Source organism: Nyctereutes procyonoides, unplaced genomic scaffold (genome assembly GCF_905146905.1).
Source record: "Nyctereutes procyonoides isolate TBG_1078 unplaced genomic scaffold, NYPRO_anot_genome, whole genome shotgun sequence".
NCBI classification, from domain to species: Eukaryota; Metazoa; Chordata; class Mammalia; order Carnivora; family Canidae; genus Nyctereutes; species Nyctereutes procyonoides.
Window position 1 is genome coordinate 38,139,536 of NW_026575048.1, and position 21,592 is coordinate 38,161,127.

The 21,592-nt window shown below is 41.2% G+C and overlaps 1 protein-coding gene across 2 annotated transcripts in view; it reads right to left on the reverse strand.

Annotated features, from left to right (window-relative positions):
• SMYD1 (SET and MYND domain containing 1) overlaps positions 1–19,395 on the reverse strand; it is a 36,660-nt gene extending 17,265 nt beyond the window's left edge. For both annotated transcript variants that reach the window (XM_055326948.1, XM_055326947.1), the window contains exons 1-4: positions 19,202–19,395; positions 5,159–5,335; positions 1,142–1,355; positions 90–220 (exon numbers count right to left, since the gene is read on the reverse strand). In XM_055326948.1, coding sequence (XP_055182923.1) covers positions 90–220; positions 1,142–1,355; positions 5,159–5,335; positions 19,202–19,338 — 659 coding nt within the window. In that variant the 5' untranslated portion in view covers positions 19,339–19,395. The remainder of the gene's footprint in view (positions 1–89; positions 221–1,141; positions 1,356–5,158; positions 5,336–19,201) is intronic.
• Positions 19,396–21,592: the final 2,197 nt, after the last annotated feature.

Sequence of the window (21,592 nt, forward strand, 5' to 3'; positions counted from 1 at the left end):
ATTCCATAATTTGGTTTAGGCCAAGTGGAGAAAATGCCATAAAGTCTCTCCATCCCCATCACACCATCCCTAGTTAAAGACATACTCACTTGCCATTGTTGAATATGACAGTGCAGTTGGGCCAACAGTCGTGGTTCACCAAGCCCAGGTTGGGGAAGATGCCCACACCCACTGCCTGTAGGCCTCTCTGGTCACTGAGTGTGAAGCCATTGCAGCTAATCTACCCAGAGAAAAAGATGAAAGAGCAAGTTGACACACATAGGTCAGGGACAGAACACCACCCTGGCTGCTGAAAGTTCAAGAAAATATAAGAGTTAATCTCATCCTGGAGATGCTTAGAGAGTCTGCAACAAAACAGTTCATCTCCTGTTCTCTAAGTCACTCCAAAGGACCCTCAAGATGAGCACCATACTTGTTAAAATGCAAAGCCACCTCGGAAGTTTTGGGTAGCTGTATTCTACAAAGGCCAAAGACAGAAATGTTGGTTCTGAGGAGTCTCCCCCTTTTCTTGTGTCTGGGTCTCACATGAATTTTCCCCAGTTTCTACCTTGGTTTCTCTCTGTGCCCTGCTCTGTTTTACTCTGTGTGTGTAGAGCCGGTGGGTTATATGGCCTGAGCTTGCTGATCCATAGGCATCTACCCCCACCTCTTGGACTCATGGCTACAAGAGGTCCAGGTTTGCTGCTCCAGGGCAGCAGTCTCCAAAAGTCCTTCCTCTCTTTCGCTAATGTCCATAGCCCATGACTCCAGGCTCTCCATTATCTTGCCCGCCATATCTGAGAAAAGGAATGGTCTCATTTCCAAAGTGACTGGTGAGCAATAAGAGATGGTGACTGGGTCTTCATTTTCAATATGAGCAGGAGAAAAAGTAGAAAATGTCGATAAACAGGAAGGTAAATTTCCATCCAAATCTACCGCTTGGAGATAACAAATAGTTTGTGTGTGGGGATGCCAGCTTCCAATAGGGTAGGAATGACTTTCTAGTAAGCAAGGCCAGAAAGACAGAAAAAGTATGAAAGTTCTTTACTTTCCCCTGTCCTCTCTAGCCCTTCTCTCAGCCTCCCCTCCCCATCCACCTGGCAGCCTCTGAATACTTCTTGGTTGACCAATCCTGTCCCTGCCACATTATGAGGAATCATACCACGCCAAAGATGTGCGAGATGTACTGCATGCTGAACTGCTGGCCCTGGGGTGGCCAGTACTGCAAGAAAGTGTCCACGTCCAACCGTAGCTCCTTTTGTTCCTCCTCCCCAAAGTGCTCCACGTGGTTCTGCAGGTCATCCACAGCGACCAGGCAGCCCTCTGTGAGCCCGGTGCCCTCTCTCTCCACCCGCCACATGATGCGGGCCGCCAGCCTGTGGAGAGGGGCAGGGTTAGGGAGGTTTCAGTGCATCCATTCATTGGCAAACACTTGCTGAGGACTTACAGCATGCCAGGCTGAACTATATAGATGGAACTAGATAGATGGAATCTCTTTTATCATGGAAGCTTTTTATAGTGGGAGAGACCCAAGTTAAAAAGGTAATAATTAAAACCGAGTGTTAAGTGCTATGCAGAGAGTAAAATAGGGTCACATGAGAGAGACTGGCTGGGGGAAGGGAAGCCAAGGTGATCAGGGGAGGTAACACGAAGAAGGAGCACTCAAGCTGAAAATGGAATGAACAGAAGGAGCTGGTTCTGTGCACATAGGGAAGGAGCAGTGAGTACAGAGACCCTGAAGAATGATGGAGAAACAGCAAGGAGACCAAAGTGGCTGCAGCACAGGGAGTGAGGAGTGGAGAGCAAATATAGGTGGAGAGGTGGGCAGGAATCAAGTCACATGGGGTCTATGAGACCATGAAAGGGGTCTGGGGACACTGAGGTGTGACAGCCTGGGTCTTTCCTGATAGTATGGCTCACTGAGATGGGCACTGGTGAAGGAGTCTAACGCCTGGGTTTAAGTCCATTTACAGTTACTGCGTGACCCCGGGCAATTCATTTGAAACTCCCTGAACTTATCCCCAGGAGGGATAATGCATATCCTGTGACATGGTATGTCATGGATGTCAACATCTGTGTGAACTTAATTATAGTCTCAGTGATTAAAGAGAGGTAGGAAAGATGATCTAGGTGGGGAAACAGTGTAAACCAAGGCTTGGAGGCAGCCAGAGGCTAAGCAGATGCAGGAAACAGGGAGGGGCTGGCCTGGCTGGTGTGGAGGGCTCTGGAGGAGGAGTGGATGCAAGGTGGGACAGGAAGGAGCCCTGGAGAGCACAGGGCATTGAGTGTGAGACAGGGCTGCACTTCACCTTGAGGATAGTGAGGGTCCCCTTTTTAACTGTTAGGCAGCCCGTGCCCACAAGATGAAGCCTCTGACTGAGGGACATTTTGGCAACTCTCAGCTACTCGCTGAATTCATGCTGGCCAGGCACCTGCGAGGGGCTGGTGACCCAAGGCAGATCCAGTCCCCAAGGGGCTCCCTTGGCAAAGAACAGGGCCGCTTCTGCTCCCATTTGGATCACAGAGTTATTTCTGGAAAGACGCCCTGCTGGGGATCCCAGGTGCTTAGGAACCCAGGTATCCCCACAGGACAGCACTGGAGAAAATAAGGCTCAGGTAGGGTGTCTGTTACCTGTAAATATTAGGGAAATGGTCCCAAAGCTCAGAGAGTAAAGAAAAATGGGTAACAGATTTCAACTCAGTATCAGGAGAAACTACCAACTGGGATTATGCAGATAAAGTGAGTGAGCTCCCCATCACAGAAGGTAACATTTACTTCGGGCTTTAGAAACTAAGTAGGATAATGAAGAGATATCTGCACTCCATGTTTACTCCAGCATGATTCAGAAGAGGTAAGATATGGAAACAACCTAAGTGTCCATGAATGGATGAAAGGATAAAGACGATGTAGTAAAAAACATGATGGAATATTATTCAGCCATGAGAAAGAAGAAAATCCTGCCACTTAAGACAGCATGGATGGACCTTACTAGGGCATTATACAAGCAAAACAAACCAGACACAGACAAAAACTGCATAGTGTCAGCTATATATGGTATCTTGAAAGAAAGATGAAAGAAAGAAAAAGAAGAAAGAAAGAAAGAAAGAAAGAAAGAAAGAAAGAAAAAAGAAAGAAAGAGAGAAAGAAGGAAGGAAGGGAAAGAAAGAAAGAGAAAAGAAAAGAAAGAAAGAAAAGAAAAGAAAAGAAAAGAAAAGAAAAGAAAAGAAAAGAAAAGAAAAGAAAAGAAAGAAAAGAAAAGAAAGAGGTTAAATTTATAGAAACAGAGAAAAGTGGCTGCCAGGGTCTGGGGAGTGTAGGAAACAGGGAGAGCCTAGTAAAAGCACAAACTTGCAGCTGTAAGATGAATAAGGTCTGAGGATCTAAGGTAAAACATGGTGACTGTAGCTGGTAACACTGTATTGTATAATTAAAATCTTCCAAGAGAGTAACACATAAATGTTCTCACTTGAAAAGAAACGGATAAGTATGTCAGGGGATAGATGTGATAATTAACTAGATAGGGGATGTCCTTTCACGATGTACACATATATCAAGTCACCATGATGTACTGTTTAAATATCTTACAATCTGGGACGCCTGGGTGGCTCAGTGGTTGAGCGTCTGCCTTTGGCTTAGGATGTGATCCTGGAATCCTGGGATCAAGTCCTGCGTTGGGCTCCTGCATGAGCCTGCTTCTCCCTCTGCCTGTGTCTCTGTCTCTCTCTCTCCCTCTCTCTCTGTCTATGTCTTTCATTAATGAATAAATACAATCTTTTAAAAAAATAAATAAATATCTTATGATCTTATATGTCAATTATACCTTGATAAAGCTGAATGTTTTAAAAATTAAAATAAAGTAAAATTACAAAAGAACTTTTTAAAAAGAAGCAGTTGTTCAACAGATGGAACTAAGGAGGATGGGGAGGCTGGCAGAGCCATTTCACTTTGTGGTTTCTTAAAAATTAGTAAGATATGATGATTCCATTCTGTCTTTAACTTCGCACCATACACACCCAGTGAAAATGCTCCCAATTTCACCTTTCTCATCTCCTCTGCTCTTCACTGTTACTTCCTAAGCACAGACCTGTGGCCCTACCTGGTTGTGTCAGCACAGATTTCTGGCCATGGCCACCTAGCAACACCACTAACTATTGCAAATGCCTTTCTCATATAATGAGTACAGAGGGTGGTGTACAGCACCCAGGGACTAGTAGGATATGGTGACTTGAAAAGCTCTGCCTTTTTTCTTGCTCTTTTTTCCCCCTTTGCTCCTTTGTTTTGTTTCTTAAATTCCACATATAAGTGAAATCATATTGTATTTATGTTTCTTTAACTTATTTCATTTAGGATAGTATACTATAGGTCTGTCCATGTCATTGCAAACAAGATTTCATTGTTTTCCATGGCTGTGTAATATTCCTTCATATATATTTATATATATATATATTTATATATATATTCCTTCATATATATATATATATATATATATATATATATATATACCACATCTTCCTTGTCCACTGATCAGTCGATGGACACCTGGGCTGCTGCCATAATTTGATGATTGCAGATACACTGCTATGTAACCATAGAGAACACACTGATGGCTACCAGAGGGGAGTGGAAAAAATAGGTGATGGAGATTGAGGAGGGCATTTGTGATGAGCACCAGGTGATGGATGGAATTGCTGAATCACTATATTGTACCCTTGAAACTAATATTACACTGTATGTTAACTAACTGTAATTTAAATAAAACCTTTTTTAAAAAAACTGTAGTTTTTAAAGGTAGCTGCTGCTATTGAGCTCTATCTCATTTTGCCAAATCTTCAGATTTTTTTTCAAGAGAAACCAGAAATCCTAATTTTTTAAATGTGGAATTTCCCAATTTTCTAAACATTGACAAAACAAATTTTTTAAAAAAATTTAAACACTAGGGAACCATTGAGAACAGGTCTGTAGCCAGCTCCAGACAGTGGCTATGGACTGGAATGGCTGCTGTAGACACCCAGTTCTAGATGAGCTCCCAGATACAGAAGTGTCCCTCTCCAGTCTCTTTGAGACTCTATCCTGATCTGTGCTCAGCCTAGTTTCCTTGGACCTGGAAATGCTTGTCACTAAGGCCTTCCCCGACTGATTTGGGAATTCTAAGGACCACCCCCGGGGCCCCGCTCTGACCTGATATTCTCATTGGGCACCTTCCCATATCTCTTGATGGCCGAACACTCATTCTTGTGGTTCAGCCAAGCATCCTTCTGGCAGGTGCGGTCACAATAGTGGGCAAACTTGCACTGTCCACAGTGATGGAGCTTCTCCTGCCTCTTGAAGCAGGTATGGCACACAAAGTTAACAAGGCTGGAAATGGAAGGAGAAACAAATGATTGGGGTGGCACAGCAATAAAGGACCACACTAGATATTGGGTCCCCACGTGGGGGACACTATTCCACCCTTCATATAAGCCTTCCAATTTAACTCAGTAAGTATAGATTTATGACCCCTACGCAGTAGGCACTGAGAATACCTAAGCCACCAGAGGAGCGAGTGAACCTACATGAGGACGCTATGAGAGCAGACCCATGGGGTGTTCCTGGAACACACTGGAACAGACACTTGAGGAGCACAGGAAGTCTTCCAGGCCAAGGGACTGGGTGGAAATTCTTCATGGTCCCCTTGCCAAAAGCCACAGGTCATTGGCTCCATGGCATGGGAGGGAGTACTCTGTGTCACATGACTTTCTCATTCTTGAAATGTCATGTCCCTTTCCCCAAAGAATAAAACTCATAACTATCTACAGTATGATAGAACATGAAACATGATACAGTTTACACAAAATGGGGTCTGCTGCATTGTGATTCATGTCACAGTTCTGTGTGTTTTTGCAAGAGTAATAATACGAGATCACTGATGTAAGTGAGGTTATCCACTGTATTCTCCTGGCTCAGGGAGCAAGGGGCAAACACAGATCATGCCTGCCCACTCAATGGGAGATGGAGAGAGGCGTACAAAGATGAGTTTCCTTACCCCATGCTTCCAGCCCTCAGTGTTCTCAAGAGAGAGCTGTGTCTCCCAGCTTAGAGCCGGCTTTCAGGCAGAAGAGGGCATAGGTTAGCATGAAGGAAACATACTTCAAGACATAACCTGACACCCAGAGTGAGTGAAATGTTGGTATGATGCACAATATATCAATATCTCTGCAGTGTGGGAAAAAGAAATCCTGGCCACTGGAGCAAAGAAATGATGAAAACAAGCTCAGGAGTGTGCACAGAAGCACTGAGCTCCCTGGGGAAAAATGGGGTATGTAAACTCATGCTGGAGTTTACAGTCTAAGGAGGGATCTCAAAAGAAGAAAACGGGATGCCTGAGTGGTTCAGCAGTTGAGTGTCTGCCTTTGGCTCAAGGAGTGATCCCAGGATCCAGGATCGAGTCCTGCATCAGGCTCCCTGCAGAGTGCCTCTTCTCCCTCTGCCTATGTCTCTGCCTCTCTCTCTCTGTCTCTCATGAATAAATAAATAAAATCTTCTTAAAAAAAGTATAGGAAAACAGGGGCTTTTAAAATCACATAATTCTAGAGCCTGAAGAAAGGACTTTCAATAAAACATACAAGTAAGGAAATCCCTGTGTCCATCGCTGACCATGCCTTTTAAAATTCCCATAGTGAAGAAGAGTGCACTGCTTCCAAGAACAGTTAGTCCACTGTTGGCCAGTCCTAATTGTGGCAGATTTCCTCCTTGTGATAGGCTCGAATGTGTCTTCCCGAGAAGCATACTCCTGTCATCTAATTTGGCTCTCTGGATGCTTGTCCTGTGGAATGTGTCTGGGCAGGTCAGTGCTTCAAGAATTTGAAGACTGTGACTCCCTTTCACTTCTCCTCTCTACATCAAACACTCCCAGTCTCTTCAATAGTCTCATTCTGGTCTCCGATGTATCCACAGAGGGTCCCTACAGCCGAAGGAAGGTGGGTACATCAGGACAATCAAGCAAGATCCAGCAACCAATGCTAGGGCATCAGGCTCAAGAATCAGCCCAAAAGCCAGGCCCTGTAGTCCCAGGACAGCATCAAGAAATGGAGAGACAGAGAGCCAAACTGAGGTCACTACACAGGCTATTGCTGCAAGCTAGGTCCTGGGCTTCCTGAAGTCCAGTGTTCAGTCTCTGGGTGGCTACCTTAACAAACTGCTGTGTCCTCATCTACTGTGAGGCACCTTGCTAATAATTTGTTATTAATCATGAAGTGCTCATAGGCATGGAAAGTTAGTAGTTATTTGTAAGTTCAGAGCAAGTTCAAGATTATCCCCATACTAATGTCTCCTCACTCCCATGCCATCCCTTAAGCTTTCCCAAAGATAGAGGAAGAGTAGACTTACACTAGCATATTTAGAATTGCAGATTCTGCAGCCCATCATAGCTTTGCCACAGAGGGTATTCCCTGCTTGTGAAGGTCATTTGCCATGAGCGCTCCAGTAGAACAGAACATACTGGCAGGGACCCTGACCATTTAGTGGAATCTCCAAACCCCTAGAGATGGGGAACTATGAATTTCTCACATCCACCTCAAGTCAAGATGGCATTCTCTGGCAGGAATGTGAAAATCATCAGCACAGACTGAACTGCTGAAGAGCTCAAGTAATCTGGATCCCCATGAGGCTCCAAATTCTGTCTCCTGGCCTCTCGAGGGTAGATGAGGGTTCATAGTGCTTTATAATTATGGTGCCCAGAGCAGAATATGGTATCCAGGTGTGGTACTATTCACACTTTTTGGATCTGGACTTGTGAATCCCATTTATAAATAAATGGAATTCAAAAATTCACAGTTAAGATCAGGTTACAAATCTAGTCATTAGAACCTCCCAAGTTTTCTTAAAGGTGCTGTAGCCAAGTCAGAGCTTCCCTCCATGTGTCCATATGATGCTGTGTTTTTAAAATACCTTTGAGGTATAACTGACATACATATCTAAAATCTTTAACTTGATAGACACTGACATATACACATACCTGTGAAACCATCACCATGACCAAGACAGTGAGCCTAAAATTTCTGCGTGACATTGAATTTTTTTTAACCTGAAGTGGGTCTTCCCCTTTATCCCTAGCTGATAGTATTCCAAATGGTCCAGATCATTTTGAACTTTCATTCTGTCATCACTTACATCGGTATGCTGAGGCTTGAGTCATTTGCAAGGCTGAGACCAAGTCTTAGGTTCAGAAGGGGAAGGAGGAGCAGATGCCCACCTCTAGGGTATCAAGACCCGGACCAGGAATACAAACCCAAGGCAGGAAAGAAAGGGAAATGGTCTAGAGAGAAGAGAGTTAGAAACAAACACAATCAGGGCAACCCTGGTGGCTCAGCGGTTTAGCGCCGCCTTTAGCCCGGGGTATGATCCTAGAGACCCAGGATTGAGTTCCATGTCGGGCTCCCTGCATGGAGCCTGCTTCTTCCTCTGTCTGTGTCCCTGCCTCTTTCTCTCTCTGTGTCTGTCATAAATAAATAAAATCTTAAAAAAAAAAAAGAAACAAACACGATCATGCTGGCTGTCACTTGTGACTTGTCCCTTAGAGCTCTATGCCTACCTGCTCTAGGGGTGCCCATTAGGGAACCACTCCCCATCGGGACTGCTCTACCATTTTACACCCAAACTAGTAATTTTTAGAATATTCAAACATAATATCCTCATATTTTTATTTGTACACATATATTCACATTCATAGACATATCATGGGGAAACTGGAATTTGTACCTACCAAATATTACATTTTGCTGTTCTCACACTGTATTTCACATTTTAAACAGAACCACAAATTCCAGGTGGTCACCTAGAATAACAGAAGTTTTGCTGCTTTATCTTTATGCGCTCTGCTTATTTCTAATATATTTAAGCTTCAGGAAGAGATAGTGGCACAGGGGCTGAAGACATGAACCACGGCCTGTGCAAGTTCAAGTATTTAAGAATCTTAATAATTTGCTCTTGCAACAAACAGGCAGTGGAGGGCACAGGTGTTAGGGGCTAACCATGCAACTGCAACTGAGAGTCCTCTGGATTAACTTCAAGGCAGAATATAATGTTTATTAAGGGATATGTGATTTTAAAATGTGCTAATTTGAAGTTTATGCAACAGCAATTGTTTTGAACTGAGACTAATGTAGATTTTTTTTCCCCAAGGAAGAGCATTTTATCCCTGACATTGTATAGAATTGCTGGTGTATGATGATAATAAAAACCAAATCTTTTAGTCAGGTTTTTTAAAATTAGTTTTATTGTTGTTTTTAAATTCTGGGAAGACAACACCCCCTTACTGTCTGCCCCAGGGATGGACCTCTGGCATTGTCCTCTCCTTGGTCCATACTGCCTATGAAGCTCAAATTTTCTTAGCCTGGCTCAAAGGGAGACAATACATCTATCCTGGAGCCTACCTCGAGGATCCCATGAACTGACTTAATACACTTCTAATGGGGCCTGATTATAGAATAATCTATGTGCTATGAACTATAGCTATAATATGTCCACAAAAAATTCTAGTGGGAAGGCCCTCATATGAGTCTTCCAAGTTACTAACAACCACTTTGGCCAGAAGAAGATTGGAGATAGAGCTCCTCTGCTGCAGTGTAAAGGCTTCACCCCAGGTTGGGTGATGGAGAGACCTCTGCAATCACTATACAATCAATTTTCAGTCCTTTAATCAATTCTGCTATCATATCAGTTCAGCAACGTCTCATGAGAGTCTTTGCACTTTGCTCTAATGAATTTTTAATTGCTTTTCATAAAAAGAAAATGTGATTAATTTGGCATGATTTTTTTTCTTATAGGAACCCATAGTGAGTTCCAGACACCAGACACTAAACCATACAAACTATTTTCTACAGGCTCAGACACTTGTTTTATAATCCAATCTACAATTTTGCTAGGGCCTAGATTCAAGTTTTAAATCCTGGTGAAAAGCATTGTGAGTTATCTCCTAATTTAGATCTCCTTGGGATGAAGCTGCCCTTTCTCTCCATCACCTCACCTGATAATAAGGCTTAGCCATGAGGCTGGAACTGAGAAGGAAGGAGTGTGTGTTTGAAGCAGACCTGGGCTTCTCGAATCTCAATGTACATACACATCACCAGAGACCTTGTTAAAACTCAGGTTCCAATTCAGTAGGTCTGGAGTGGGGCCTGAGATTCTGCATTCCTAACAAGTTCCTGGGTGATACTAAGCTGTAACTTTGAGCAACAAGAATGTAGAAATGAGAGCAAACCTGCTCCTTCTAGTGGGATATGCATGAAAAAGTGTCAGGTAGGCAGGAAGGGGAAGTTTAATTAAAAAAAAAATCCTGTCCCTTTGCTCTCCACCTCCCTTATTGGTGACAGGACAAGAATTATGAAAGATGAAACCTGGAGTCAGAGCTGAGTTCAGCTCCTGATTCCAGTATCTATCAGCTGTGTGATCTCAAGCAAGTACCCTAAACTCTCTGAGCCTTTGTTGCTTTAGGTGAAAATGGGAATAACAACACCTTGATTTTGAAATCTTTCAGACAGATGAATATTACTTTTCAATGAAACATGCTTACTATTTTAAGAAATGTGGGGCACCTGGGTGGCTCAGGAGTTGAGCATCTGCCTTTGGCTAAGGTCATGATCCTGGGGTTCTGGGATCGAGTCCCACATCAGGCTCCCTGCTCAGTGCAGAGCCTGCTTCTCCCTCTGCCTATGTCTCTGCCTCTCTCTCTGTGTCTCTCATGAATAAATAAATAAAATATTTAAAAAAAAAAAGAAATTCAAGCAAAAGAAAATACAAAGAAAATCCCACCACTCTCAGGTGATTTTGAAGATTAAATGAAATGTAAAATAGCCAGCTCAAAGAGCCTTGCACAAGATGAGAGCTCCGTAGCTGTCAGCCTGGTCCACCTGCCCATCTGTCACATGGGGAAGTTGGGCCAGGTGATCTCAGAGCTCCTGCTCTCTTCCAGGATCCACTAATTCTCAAGCAGCTACCAGCAAGGAAGACATCCCTGCTAGAGGAGAACCCCTGCAGGAGGGGCAGGTAATTCTCTGACAAAAATACCTCTCTTCCTTCTAACTTCCCCCAGTGAGAAAGAGTATCCAGAAGACAGGAAGTCCTAAACCCACTTTTTGGATTCCAAGAGAAAGGTGCTTCTTCCAGCCAGGCTTAGCCAGGCTTAGCCAGATGACCTCTGAGAAGTTCCATTTCTCTCTCTTTTTCCAGTGCCCACAGAGGATATTAACTCCCACTTTCACAATGCTCTGCAATTTTCAAAGAGATGTTGTATGCAATTCCCCTTTGTTAAACCCTCACAACAACCCTTTAGAATAGTGATCATGGTCCTACCAGGGAAATTATTCTTATAGGGATTCCCTATGCCTGCCACTGCACCCAGCACAGAGGACAGAGGAAGCCATCAAAGCCCACTTTGGGCTCTGCCTGCAGCCCTGAGCATGATTTGCCCTGGCCAGTGGGTCCCCATTAACTCCTTGCTCTGCAGCCCTGCCCTGGGTTATGTCATCTGTCAGAGTCAAGAGGCTGGAAGGGCTGCTGCTGCTCAGCTCCTTGTATGGAAATAATCAGTTACTGAATAGATAAATGCAAAGAGAAGGTGCCTGTAAGGTGGACAAGCCCTCTAAAAATATAGCCAGAAAGGACTCAACCAACACTGGCTTTCTGGACTGCTAAAAAACTCAGTCTGCCAGCAGCTCTCCCCTCAAAAACCCAGGGGAAGGGGGTGTGTCTTTAAGAACACCCCATCCCTCAAGAAAAACCCAGAGGATTTTACAGTATTTTAAATTCTGTCTCTCCTTCCTTCCTTGTTCCTTCCACTCTACTTTCCTTTTACAAGTATTTATTGGGCATCTACTATGTGCCGTGCATTGACTTGGTAATTGAGGGCCTTAAAGATAAACACATAAACACATATGGGCAAGATAAGGCATGTCACTCAGGAGTGCAGGTAACTTGCTGCAGGGTTCAAGGAAGGGAGACCAGTGGGGGACTTAAGGAATCTGAGAAGTCAGTCATCTATGGGGAGGAGGCACTGTCTGTACTCAGACAATGTCAAGTTCTTCCATGGAGAAGCACTGGCTTGAGTCAAAGACATCCATGTTGAGAGGGTGAAGGCACATATAGGAGACAGGAGTAGCTATCTGACAAGATCATAGGATTCACCACACTGGGAAATAATGCTGAAACAATGACCAGACACAGGGGGGACCTGGAATGTTACTCTCAGTAGTATGTCCATATTCTGCAGGCAAAGGGGAGCCACCGAAGGCTTTTGCAGAGAGAAGACACATGCCCAGAGTTGGGAGGCTCATTTTCCTTTTCCCCATGGCATCTGCTTAATATTATTTTTACATGGCCCATGTCAACCCTTAAGGGCATCGCTGGATTCATGTTTGTACTACACCTAACTTAGCATAAGAAGTTAGGTTATACAGTTTCCTTAGGTCAAAGCTAGGTATTGCCTATTTATTTTTAACATCTCTTCCATATTAAAGTGGTATTCTCAAGATTTCCTCTGCCCTAACTCACACGACGAAGTTCACACACCCAACTCACTCCTGTCTGCATTTCCCACCCTCTGGCAGTGAGCATGCCCCGTTTCCCATGTTCAAAACACATCTTCAGATGCACAAGGCTGGAGGTGATATCATTGTGGGGACAACCTGGTATTTGATCTAATTTATATTGAAAAAGCAATTATCCTCAAACTTCTGCAGTTAAGGATTATTTCAAAAAATTTAGCAATACAGCTCATAACAGGTCATATGACATTTCATGTGTCTTGCTCTCTGCAACTTAAAATGCCAGACTAAAGACATATTTCTAAGGGTGCCTGGCTGGCACAGTTGGTAGAGCATGCGACTCTTGATCTCAGGGTTGTGAGTTTAAGCCCCACTTTGGGTGTAGAGTTTACTTAAAAATAAAACAAAATAAAGACATATTTCTAAATCTGCTATGGTTATCCTCAACAACAAGTGCAAATGTTTGACAACTGTAAGTTGAATAATAAACAGAGATTCATTCATTTTCTGAACTTCAAGTGTAAATGTTTAACACTGTACCTTGAATAACAAATAGTGATTCATTCATTTTCTGAAGTAACTGTTCAGGAATTTCCCTAATCCCTTTACTAAAAGATTTCTATTAATAGCACCAGTTGCCCCCACCACCCACCCACCAGCTGTTATCAGATTCAAGGCCACAGTGTGTTGGTGTGTATGCCATGCTAATCCTGGTGTTCCCACAAACCCACATAGAATTACCCCAGCTAAAAGCCCAGCTGTCTCCAGTGGACCTGAAGCTCGTAACTGCTCCAATTTTCAAAAAGCCTGGCTAGCATTAATTTCTTCTAAAGTATTCTACTTTTTCTTATGTTCTTATCTTTGTTTTTTCCTACACATGTATGCATGATATCCTGGACACTTTCAACTCTTAAACAGAATCACTTAGGATCCAGTCTAGTTTTTATTTAAAGAATTTTTTTTTTTTGTAAAAGTTCACTATCCTTGATGATTCTTAACATCTTCTGTGATGAGTCGGATTAACGTGAAATTCATCTTATCAGTTGTGATAAGCTGAGTAACAGCCCCCCAAAATGTCAATATCCTAATCCACAGAACCTGTGAATATTTTACACTACATAGCAAAAGGGACTTTACTTAATTCTTAGATGGCGTGAGCTCTAACTAGCACTACCCCCCAAACACATACCCCATTGACCAGAAATATGACTCTGTAACTTCTGCTCAAGGTTCTCACCCTTCTGTCAATTAAAAAAAAAAAAAAAGTTTAGTACCCTTTGTCTTGCAGACAACAATCCAACAGTTCATTATTTGTAGATAGCTATTAGAAGAAGTTATTCTCCAATATTATTGTAAAACATGCTTCAAATTCCTATCCTGGTCAAATCTGATTCTATGCCAGATTGGCCCAGAATCCATTTAGTTGTGGCTTTTATGTAAAGGTAATGATGATGATGGTGATGGTGATGATGCTATTTTATTCAAAGTGTAATAAATGATACCCCATGGACCTTAGTCTGTAGGTCAACTGGGTTAACCAATTGATTTTTACAGTTTGGAAAAGATGGAGGTTCTATTTGCGAGTACTGGAAGAGTCCTTCCATGACCAACCAGCAAAAAAGATAAGGATCTAATCTTGTTGATGGCCTGAATCACTCTTAAGGCTAAAACCATTTCTCTTCTTCTTCCCCTTAGCATAAAATGAACTAAATAAACTATAAAAAGGAAAGTGAAGGAATGCAATGACAATAAGTAACTAAAATAAAAATTAAAAAAGAAACTTAAGTTTGGATATAATTTTAAAAGATATATGTAAGAGAAAAATGAATAGTTTTTAAAATGCAAGATATGAAAAATTATAGAAAGTCAAAAGTAACTGAGGACAAGGGGTGCCTGGGTGGTTCAGCTGGTTAAGTATCCAACTCTTGATCTTAGCTTAGGTCTTGATCTCAGGGTTGTGAATTCAAGCCCCACATTGAGCTTCATGTGAGGTATGGAGCCTACTTGATAAGTGAATTAATTAATTAATTAATTAATTAATCAATTAAAAGCAACTGAGGATTAGAAAAGAGTTAAAATCATAAGAGCTAATAAATCAAAATTATGCAGAAGGATTCAAACAGTTTAGAAGTTCTGAACAGGAAACAACCTTGATATTCAAAATATGGCACTTGTTAAACTGATGTATAACAGTCAACAAAAAGAGTACTATATAGTCATTAAAAATGCTTTAGAAGGATAATGGTTTGAAAAAAAAAGGATAATGGTTTGAAAAGTGGCTCATAATATATTGTAAGGTAAAGAAGTTACACAACAGCCCACTTTTGTGAAAGGAAGAAATGTATATATTAATTAAATTGAACCTATGTAATATACTAAATATATCATTTTTTAACCATTAAAAAACAAATTCTCCCAATTAAACCATGAGCCACAGATTGTACAATACATCATGATTTCAGAGATGTCTAAAATGAAATATGTATCCTAAAATTAATAAAATACTATATTGTGTCATATTCCTTTCATTGTAAAATAAACTCCCATCCTCCCCATATTTTAATAAAATATCTTAATTTTAGGGAAGCATTTAGGGAGAGTGTTTCTCCCACTACCATCACCATACCTACAAATCATTGGAAAAATATTTTATATGCATCATATTTGCATAAAACAATTGTAAGGAGTCAATTATACTCCAAAAACAGAACAATCATAAGGACATATGCCAGTATGTTAACAGTAGTTTTCTCTGAATGTTAAGGTTGCAGAGAATTTTTATTTTCTTACTTTGGTTTTTCTATAGTTTCTACATTTTCTAAAATAAGCTAAAAAATTTGAACAAGACAATATCATGAATTCCCAGATTAACCCCACTTCATGTAGAAATAAGCAGGATTACTCAAGTTAAGGTATCATGGGCTCATATTCTCTGGGCACACTCAGAGTAAAGAGCATGAAGGGTAGCAAGCAATTTTTAAGAGTTCATTTACCATCCTTAGGGCTGATCCACTTGAAAAGATCATGCCCATGAAAGATAGCTCCTTGGTAAATTGACCTTATCCACCTGCTTCACCTTCATCCCTTTCCAGCCCGACCAAAAACCCCATAAGTGATAGCAAATACCTGTTCTTTTAAATACCAGTTTTTAGGAAAAAAATCCTTAGGCTAATTTGGAGTTCAGGAAGGAGTTACCCAATTGATTAGCTATAACTGGCAGGGATTGAGGTACTGTTACATATTTGCCCAACCTAAAATGATTCTCTGTACTCTTGCTCCTTTATCTTTAAGGATCAAAAAAAGTCACAATTTTCCAATCAGCAAAATTCAAGAGGTTGTAATCAGACTAAGGGCTATATTACAGGGATGCCTGGGTGGCTCAGTGGCTGACCATCTGCCTTCAGCTTAAGGTGTGAACCCCGGGGTCTTGAGATCAAGTCCCACATCAGGCTCCCTTCGAGGAGCCTGCTTCTCCTTCTGCCTGTGTCTCTGCCTCTCTTTCTGTGTCTCTCATGAATAAATAAATAAAATATTTTTAAAGGACTAGATTATAAAGGCCTAGATTGTTGCTGTTAATGCTAAACTAAGTCTATCCTAACAAAGACAATGCAAATTTGCAAGTCAACATTACACACTACAGCATTATATTTTAAAGCTACATGTCACATACATTGTGATCCAGTAATTCCATTCCTAGGATACATACCTCATGTATCTGTCCACCAAGAAATAAAAACAAAAATGTCTACTGCAACCACAGACAGAAGAATGGAAAAATAAACTGTGGTACATACAAACTGACACAGTTGATTCATTTTATTAGTTACACAAAACCATATGCATGAATATTTAACACTGAGTAAAAAAAGCAAGTGGCATAAAGTCAAATATATTATACCTTTGTTTCAAAGATCAAAAAGAAAACACAAAAACTAAATTATATGTTGTTCAGGAATATGTACACATATTACTCAAAAGGCAGGGGAATAATAACATAAAATTCAGGATACCAGTTACCTTTGGAACAAACCCGGGACTGAATAGGGAAAGATAGAGAAGATGCAATGTAATTGCACACTCTAGTTAAATAGGTTTCATGGAATAGTTTCATGGGTGTTCGTTTATTGTTATGCTTCATAACATTCATGTATACAATATATGTCATATATTGTTGGAAAGAATTTTCACTTAATGCAGTGCTCAACTAAAAATAAAATCTTTCCTCATGTTTGTGTTTGGAGGGTAGGGCAGAAAGCCTGGCTTGCAATAACATGGATTAGAATGTGCCTCTTTTGTGAGTGACTCAATCCTACCTCCCCACTCAGGTTTCTTATCTACAGTGGCTGTGTCTCATGAAGTGGCAAAATGGAAGGACCCGATGGGCAAAGGTTTCCTTTGCTGCCTCTTTAGGCTATCCCAGGTATACCCAAAGAGTAGCCCCCTCATCTTTGCAATGACAAACTTGGGAAAAATCACTTTTTAAAAGTATCTCTTTTTTATTTTTTTCAATCAATTTAAAATCACCCCAATTTTTATAATAATAATAATAATAATTATACAACACTTTGTTAGCATTTTATCTGCAACGTATACTAAATTTGTTTTGTAATCATTCCTTCAAATGAATGATTTACTTACAGTAAGAAAAACATAAACATCCCAAATATTCAGTCATAAAGAAGTGGTAGGAAAGCAGGCAGCCATTAAATACTATGTTTATGAAGAGGACATAGTAACAAAGAAGTAGCTAAATTATTAAATGTAAAACATCATAGTTTCTGTAATAAAATCCCAACTGTGTAGTACAAATGAAACCTAGGTTTTAAAATAAGCCGGAAGGAAATACACAACAACGTTTAGGGTTAGTACCTTTGTGTGAAAATATATTTTTTTTTCTTCCTTAGTTTTACTTTTATTTTATTTATTTATTTATTTTTTTAGTTTTACTTTTAAAATGGAAGGAAAACCCACTCAACTCCAAACACTCTTAAAAGAGATACTAATTGACTATATCGACTTTTAGGAAACTAGAGACACCAAAGGAAGTATTCTACACATAAGGCAATGTGGCAACTCAGTGACAGCACCAAGATCATTGATCAGAGGTTTTGTTTTCTAGCTTTTTAGTCTTAATTCTGAATCCCACTGACTCCTTAACTGCACTCACCTCCAGCCACAAAACATACACAAATAAACTAATAAAGTAAGACAAACTCCCGTTGAAGAGGTATTACTGTCACCTCAGCCCCCTTAACATTCCTCAGGTGACCGTCAGCCATATATTCCGTTCACTATCTTCTCCCTGAAGATCCTGGTAGGCAGGAAGAAACGAAAATCTGAATGCTAATCAAATTATCCTTGGAAAGCAGTGCCCATTCTCAGGATGGTGAGTACAGTGAGCCAAGCACAAAGCCTAGATTACCAGAGGCCATCTTGATTCAGATCACATCAATGTCAGGCAGGTCACCCCAACTTTGGGCTCAGAAAATATTCTTACAATTTAATCACTTGGCAAGGTGTTTTGTTTTGTTTGCTTTTTTAAAATAAAGCTTCAACACTAATTTAAAACTTTGGGCATATGGTTGTTATTTGGGAATATAAATTTAACAGAGCCACTCTGGAGAGCCTATTAAAATACAAACAGCACACTCTATGACACAATTCCTCTTCTAGCCTTATGTCCTGGAGAATAATCACACATGTGTACAAGTAGACATTGTCAAGGATATAACTGCAGAAATGTTTGTTTTAATGAAAAGCTGGAAACCACCGAATGTCTCTCAATAGGGAAGTGGATAAATAATTTTTCATGTATTTATTGGGTAGAATATCTACAGGAGTTAAAATATTGGATGCTATGCAATCCACATAGCATATTGATCAACATAGATCTACATGTGGGTAAAAGAAGTAGATCTTTGAGGATTTAAAAGAATTATCTGTAGACTTATAGTTCTCATAAGGATACATATCAAAAACATGTTTAGTGAAAAGAGCAAGTTCTAGAAAGACATCTCAAGTATGATGCCACTTCTGTTAAGAAAAAAAAGACAAACTACAGCTATACATTGTGATATATGTATATAATAGTGCAAGAACATTCTAGAAGTAAACACATTAAAATCATAACACCTATTACCTCTGAGGAAAGACAGAGAAGATTGGGATTGGCAGAGGAAAAGATAAAAAGGGATTTCAGCCTCTTGGTAATATTCTAATTTTTCAAATGTAAATGGATTTCAGTGTTACTTGTGTATTTGCAATTGCTTTTTTAAAGTCTCAGCAATTACTTTATGCTTTAATATACTGATTATACTCAAGAAGCTAAAAACATGGAGCCTTCTGTAAGAAAATGTTTCCTATAGACCACACCCACCTTTCCATTCCCCTTCCCTCTGCCCTCCCCACACACAGCACACCCACTCAGCCACATTCCACATGCAACATTCAATGTACTGTGAAAAAAGTGCCCCAAAGCCTTTGCTTATCTTTACAACCCTCCTAGGGACCAGAGTAAATCACATTAACAATGACTCTTTGCAGAAAAAAAAAGATACCAGAAAACAGCTGTCAGAAGTGCCATTTTGTTAAAAATGATCACATGGATTCTATCCCTTTCGCTTAGGATTTTGAGAGCAAAGGATTTCAGAGTTTGGCATGAGCCACACCAACAGAAAAGGTGACAACACCCCACATTTCATACCTGTCAAAAACTACTGCGGAATAAGCCCGCTCAGCAAAGATGACATCCGCAGCCCAGAACTCCTTAGTGGCCTTCAGACCTCTGCCCTTGCCCTCAGAAGTGAAGACCTCCACGTTCTCCATTCTCCCTATTGTCATCTCAGAGTCCCTCAGGCAGCTCAGTGGATATTTCACACTGAGCCAAGTCCCTTGTCCTTGCTATTTCAGCACCTTCAGCATCCCAAAGAGCAAGCCTATAAATGGACAAGCACCTCCCCTTCCCTACCCCCCCTCAGCTGCTGGGCCCTCACCTCCCCCTCTTCCACATTTCCTGGAGGTGGGAATGGGGCGGAAGAGAGGACAGTGATCTGACAAGGGTCTCATTCATCACCTAGCAAAACTGACAAGGCGGAAATGACCATGGGCTGGTGTGCCTCTCAGATTGGGTCTGAAAACTGAAAAGTTCCTTTGCAAGAAGCAGCTCAGTCCTGGATGGCAGTTGTGCTCAGCTTTAGTTGGAATAGGGAGCACTTGGTCAGTACGGTATTTTTAGCAGCCAGATGCCTCTGTCAATCCAAAGCAGACAGCTGAAATGGTCCAAGAGAAGAGGTGATGCTTGCTGCTCTGGGAACCTTCAGCTGTCAGGCTTCTACTTTCTCAAGTGTGATGGGCCCCTTGTCGCCTTCCCTCTCCCCCACAGGCAGACTGTTTGCAGAATACAGCAGATGCCAAACTGACGCCCTTGGCATATACATAACATTATTATTTAGGCTACCAGGGGCATTTCTCTTCTTCAGTACTACCTGGGGCTCCCACAGCACCCCCACCCAGGGCATGAAGGTCTGGGAGCTCCCTGATGACTCAGGTGTGCTGGATGCAGGCTCTATTTGGAGAAGAGGCAAGCTTTGGCAATGAAAAGCCTCACTTCTATCCTTTTATCAAGTCTCCCTTAAACATGTGTCTGCTGCCAGGAAAATACCAACATGCTCTGTCTTTCCTCTTTCCCAGGAATGAGGGCATTGGAGGGGCAATTCTAAAATGTCCATTGACCTAAATGCCACTGTTCTTTTTCTTTTTTCCTTTTAAGTAAACTCTATACCCAATGTGGAGCTTAAACTCACAGCCTGGAGATCAAGAGTCACATGCTCTACTGACTGAGCTAGCCAGGTGCCCCTAAAAGCTATTCTTCTTGATTGCCAGACAGCTGTTACTAAAGTTGAAAAGACAAATACCATATGATTTCACCTACATGTGGAATCTAAAAAGCAAAACAACAAAACAAAGCAGAGACCCACAAATACAGAGAACACACTGGTGGCTGCCAGAGGGGAGAGGGGTGGGGGAATGGGCAAAAGGGGAGTAGGAGATACAGCTTCCAATTGTGGAATGAATATGTCACAGAGATGAAAGGTATAGCACAGGGAATATAGTCAATGATATTGTAATAGCATTGTATGGTAACTGATGGTAGCTACACTTGTGAGCAGAGCATAATGTATAGAGTTGCCAAATCACTACAACGTATGCCTGAAACTAATATAACATTGCATGTCAACGACTCTTCAATTAAAAAAAATAGAATAAAAAGCAAGCAATCTTTAAAAACAACAATAAATAAATAAATAAATAAATAAATAAATAAATAAAAGTTTTGAGAGTGCCCCAAAGAGTAAACATCACATGCTCCCAAAGGGGAAAAAAAAAAAAAGATTAAAAAGGAGCGCTTCCATCTAAGTTAGCTTCAAATGAATACCTGGACTCACACTGCCTGGCAACTCAGGGCCTTGCAGCAACCAGTCTTCTCTCAGGACCCAGTGGCTCAGCCTGGTAGGGATTAGGTTGTTCTCTAGACACTATTCCCCTGGAATAGGTTCAACCCCAGCCAAGGTCAAGAAAGAAATCTAGATGCCCCAAGTCAGAGAAAGAGAGGGAGCATCAGGCCTAATGCTTTAGTTATACCTGTGAGTGTCAACCCTATCAGAATAGTATTATGTTAGTGTGGTAGATAGAATATGGCCCCCAAAGATGTCCAGGTCTTACTCCCTAGACCTGGGAATATGTTACTTTATATGACAAAAGGAACTTCACAGATGTGATTAAGGATCTTGAGAGAGGGAAATTATCTTGGATTGTCCAGGTGGGCCTAATGGAATTGCAAGAATCCTTGTAAGAGAATGGCAGGGGCCAGAGACAGAGAAGGAGATATAACAATGGAAGCAAGAGGATCAGAGTCAGAGAAATATTTGAAGATACTATATTGCTGGCTTTGAAGATGGAGGGATAAGCCATGAGCCGAGAAATACAGGTGGTCTCTAGAAACTGGAAAAGACAAGGGAACAGCTTCTCCCCCTAGAAACTCTAGAAGAACAGCCCGATCACACCTTGATTTAAACTCTGTGAACCCCATTTCTGG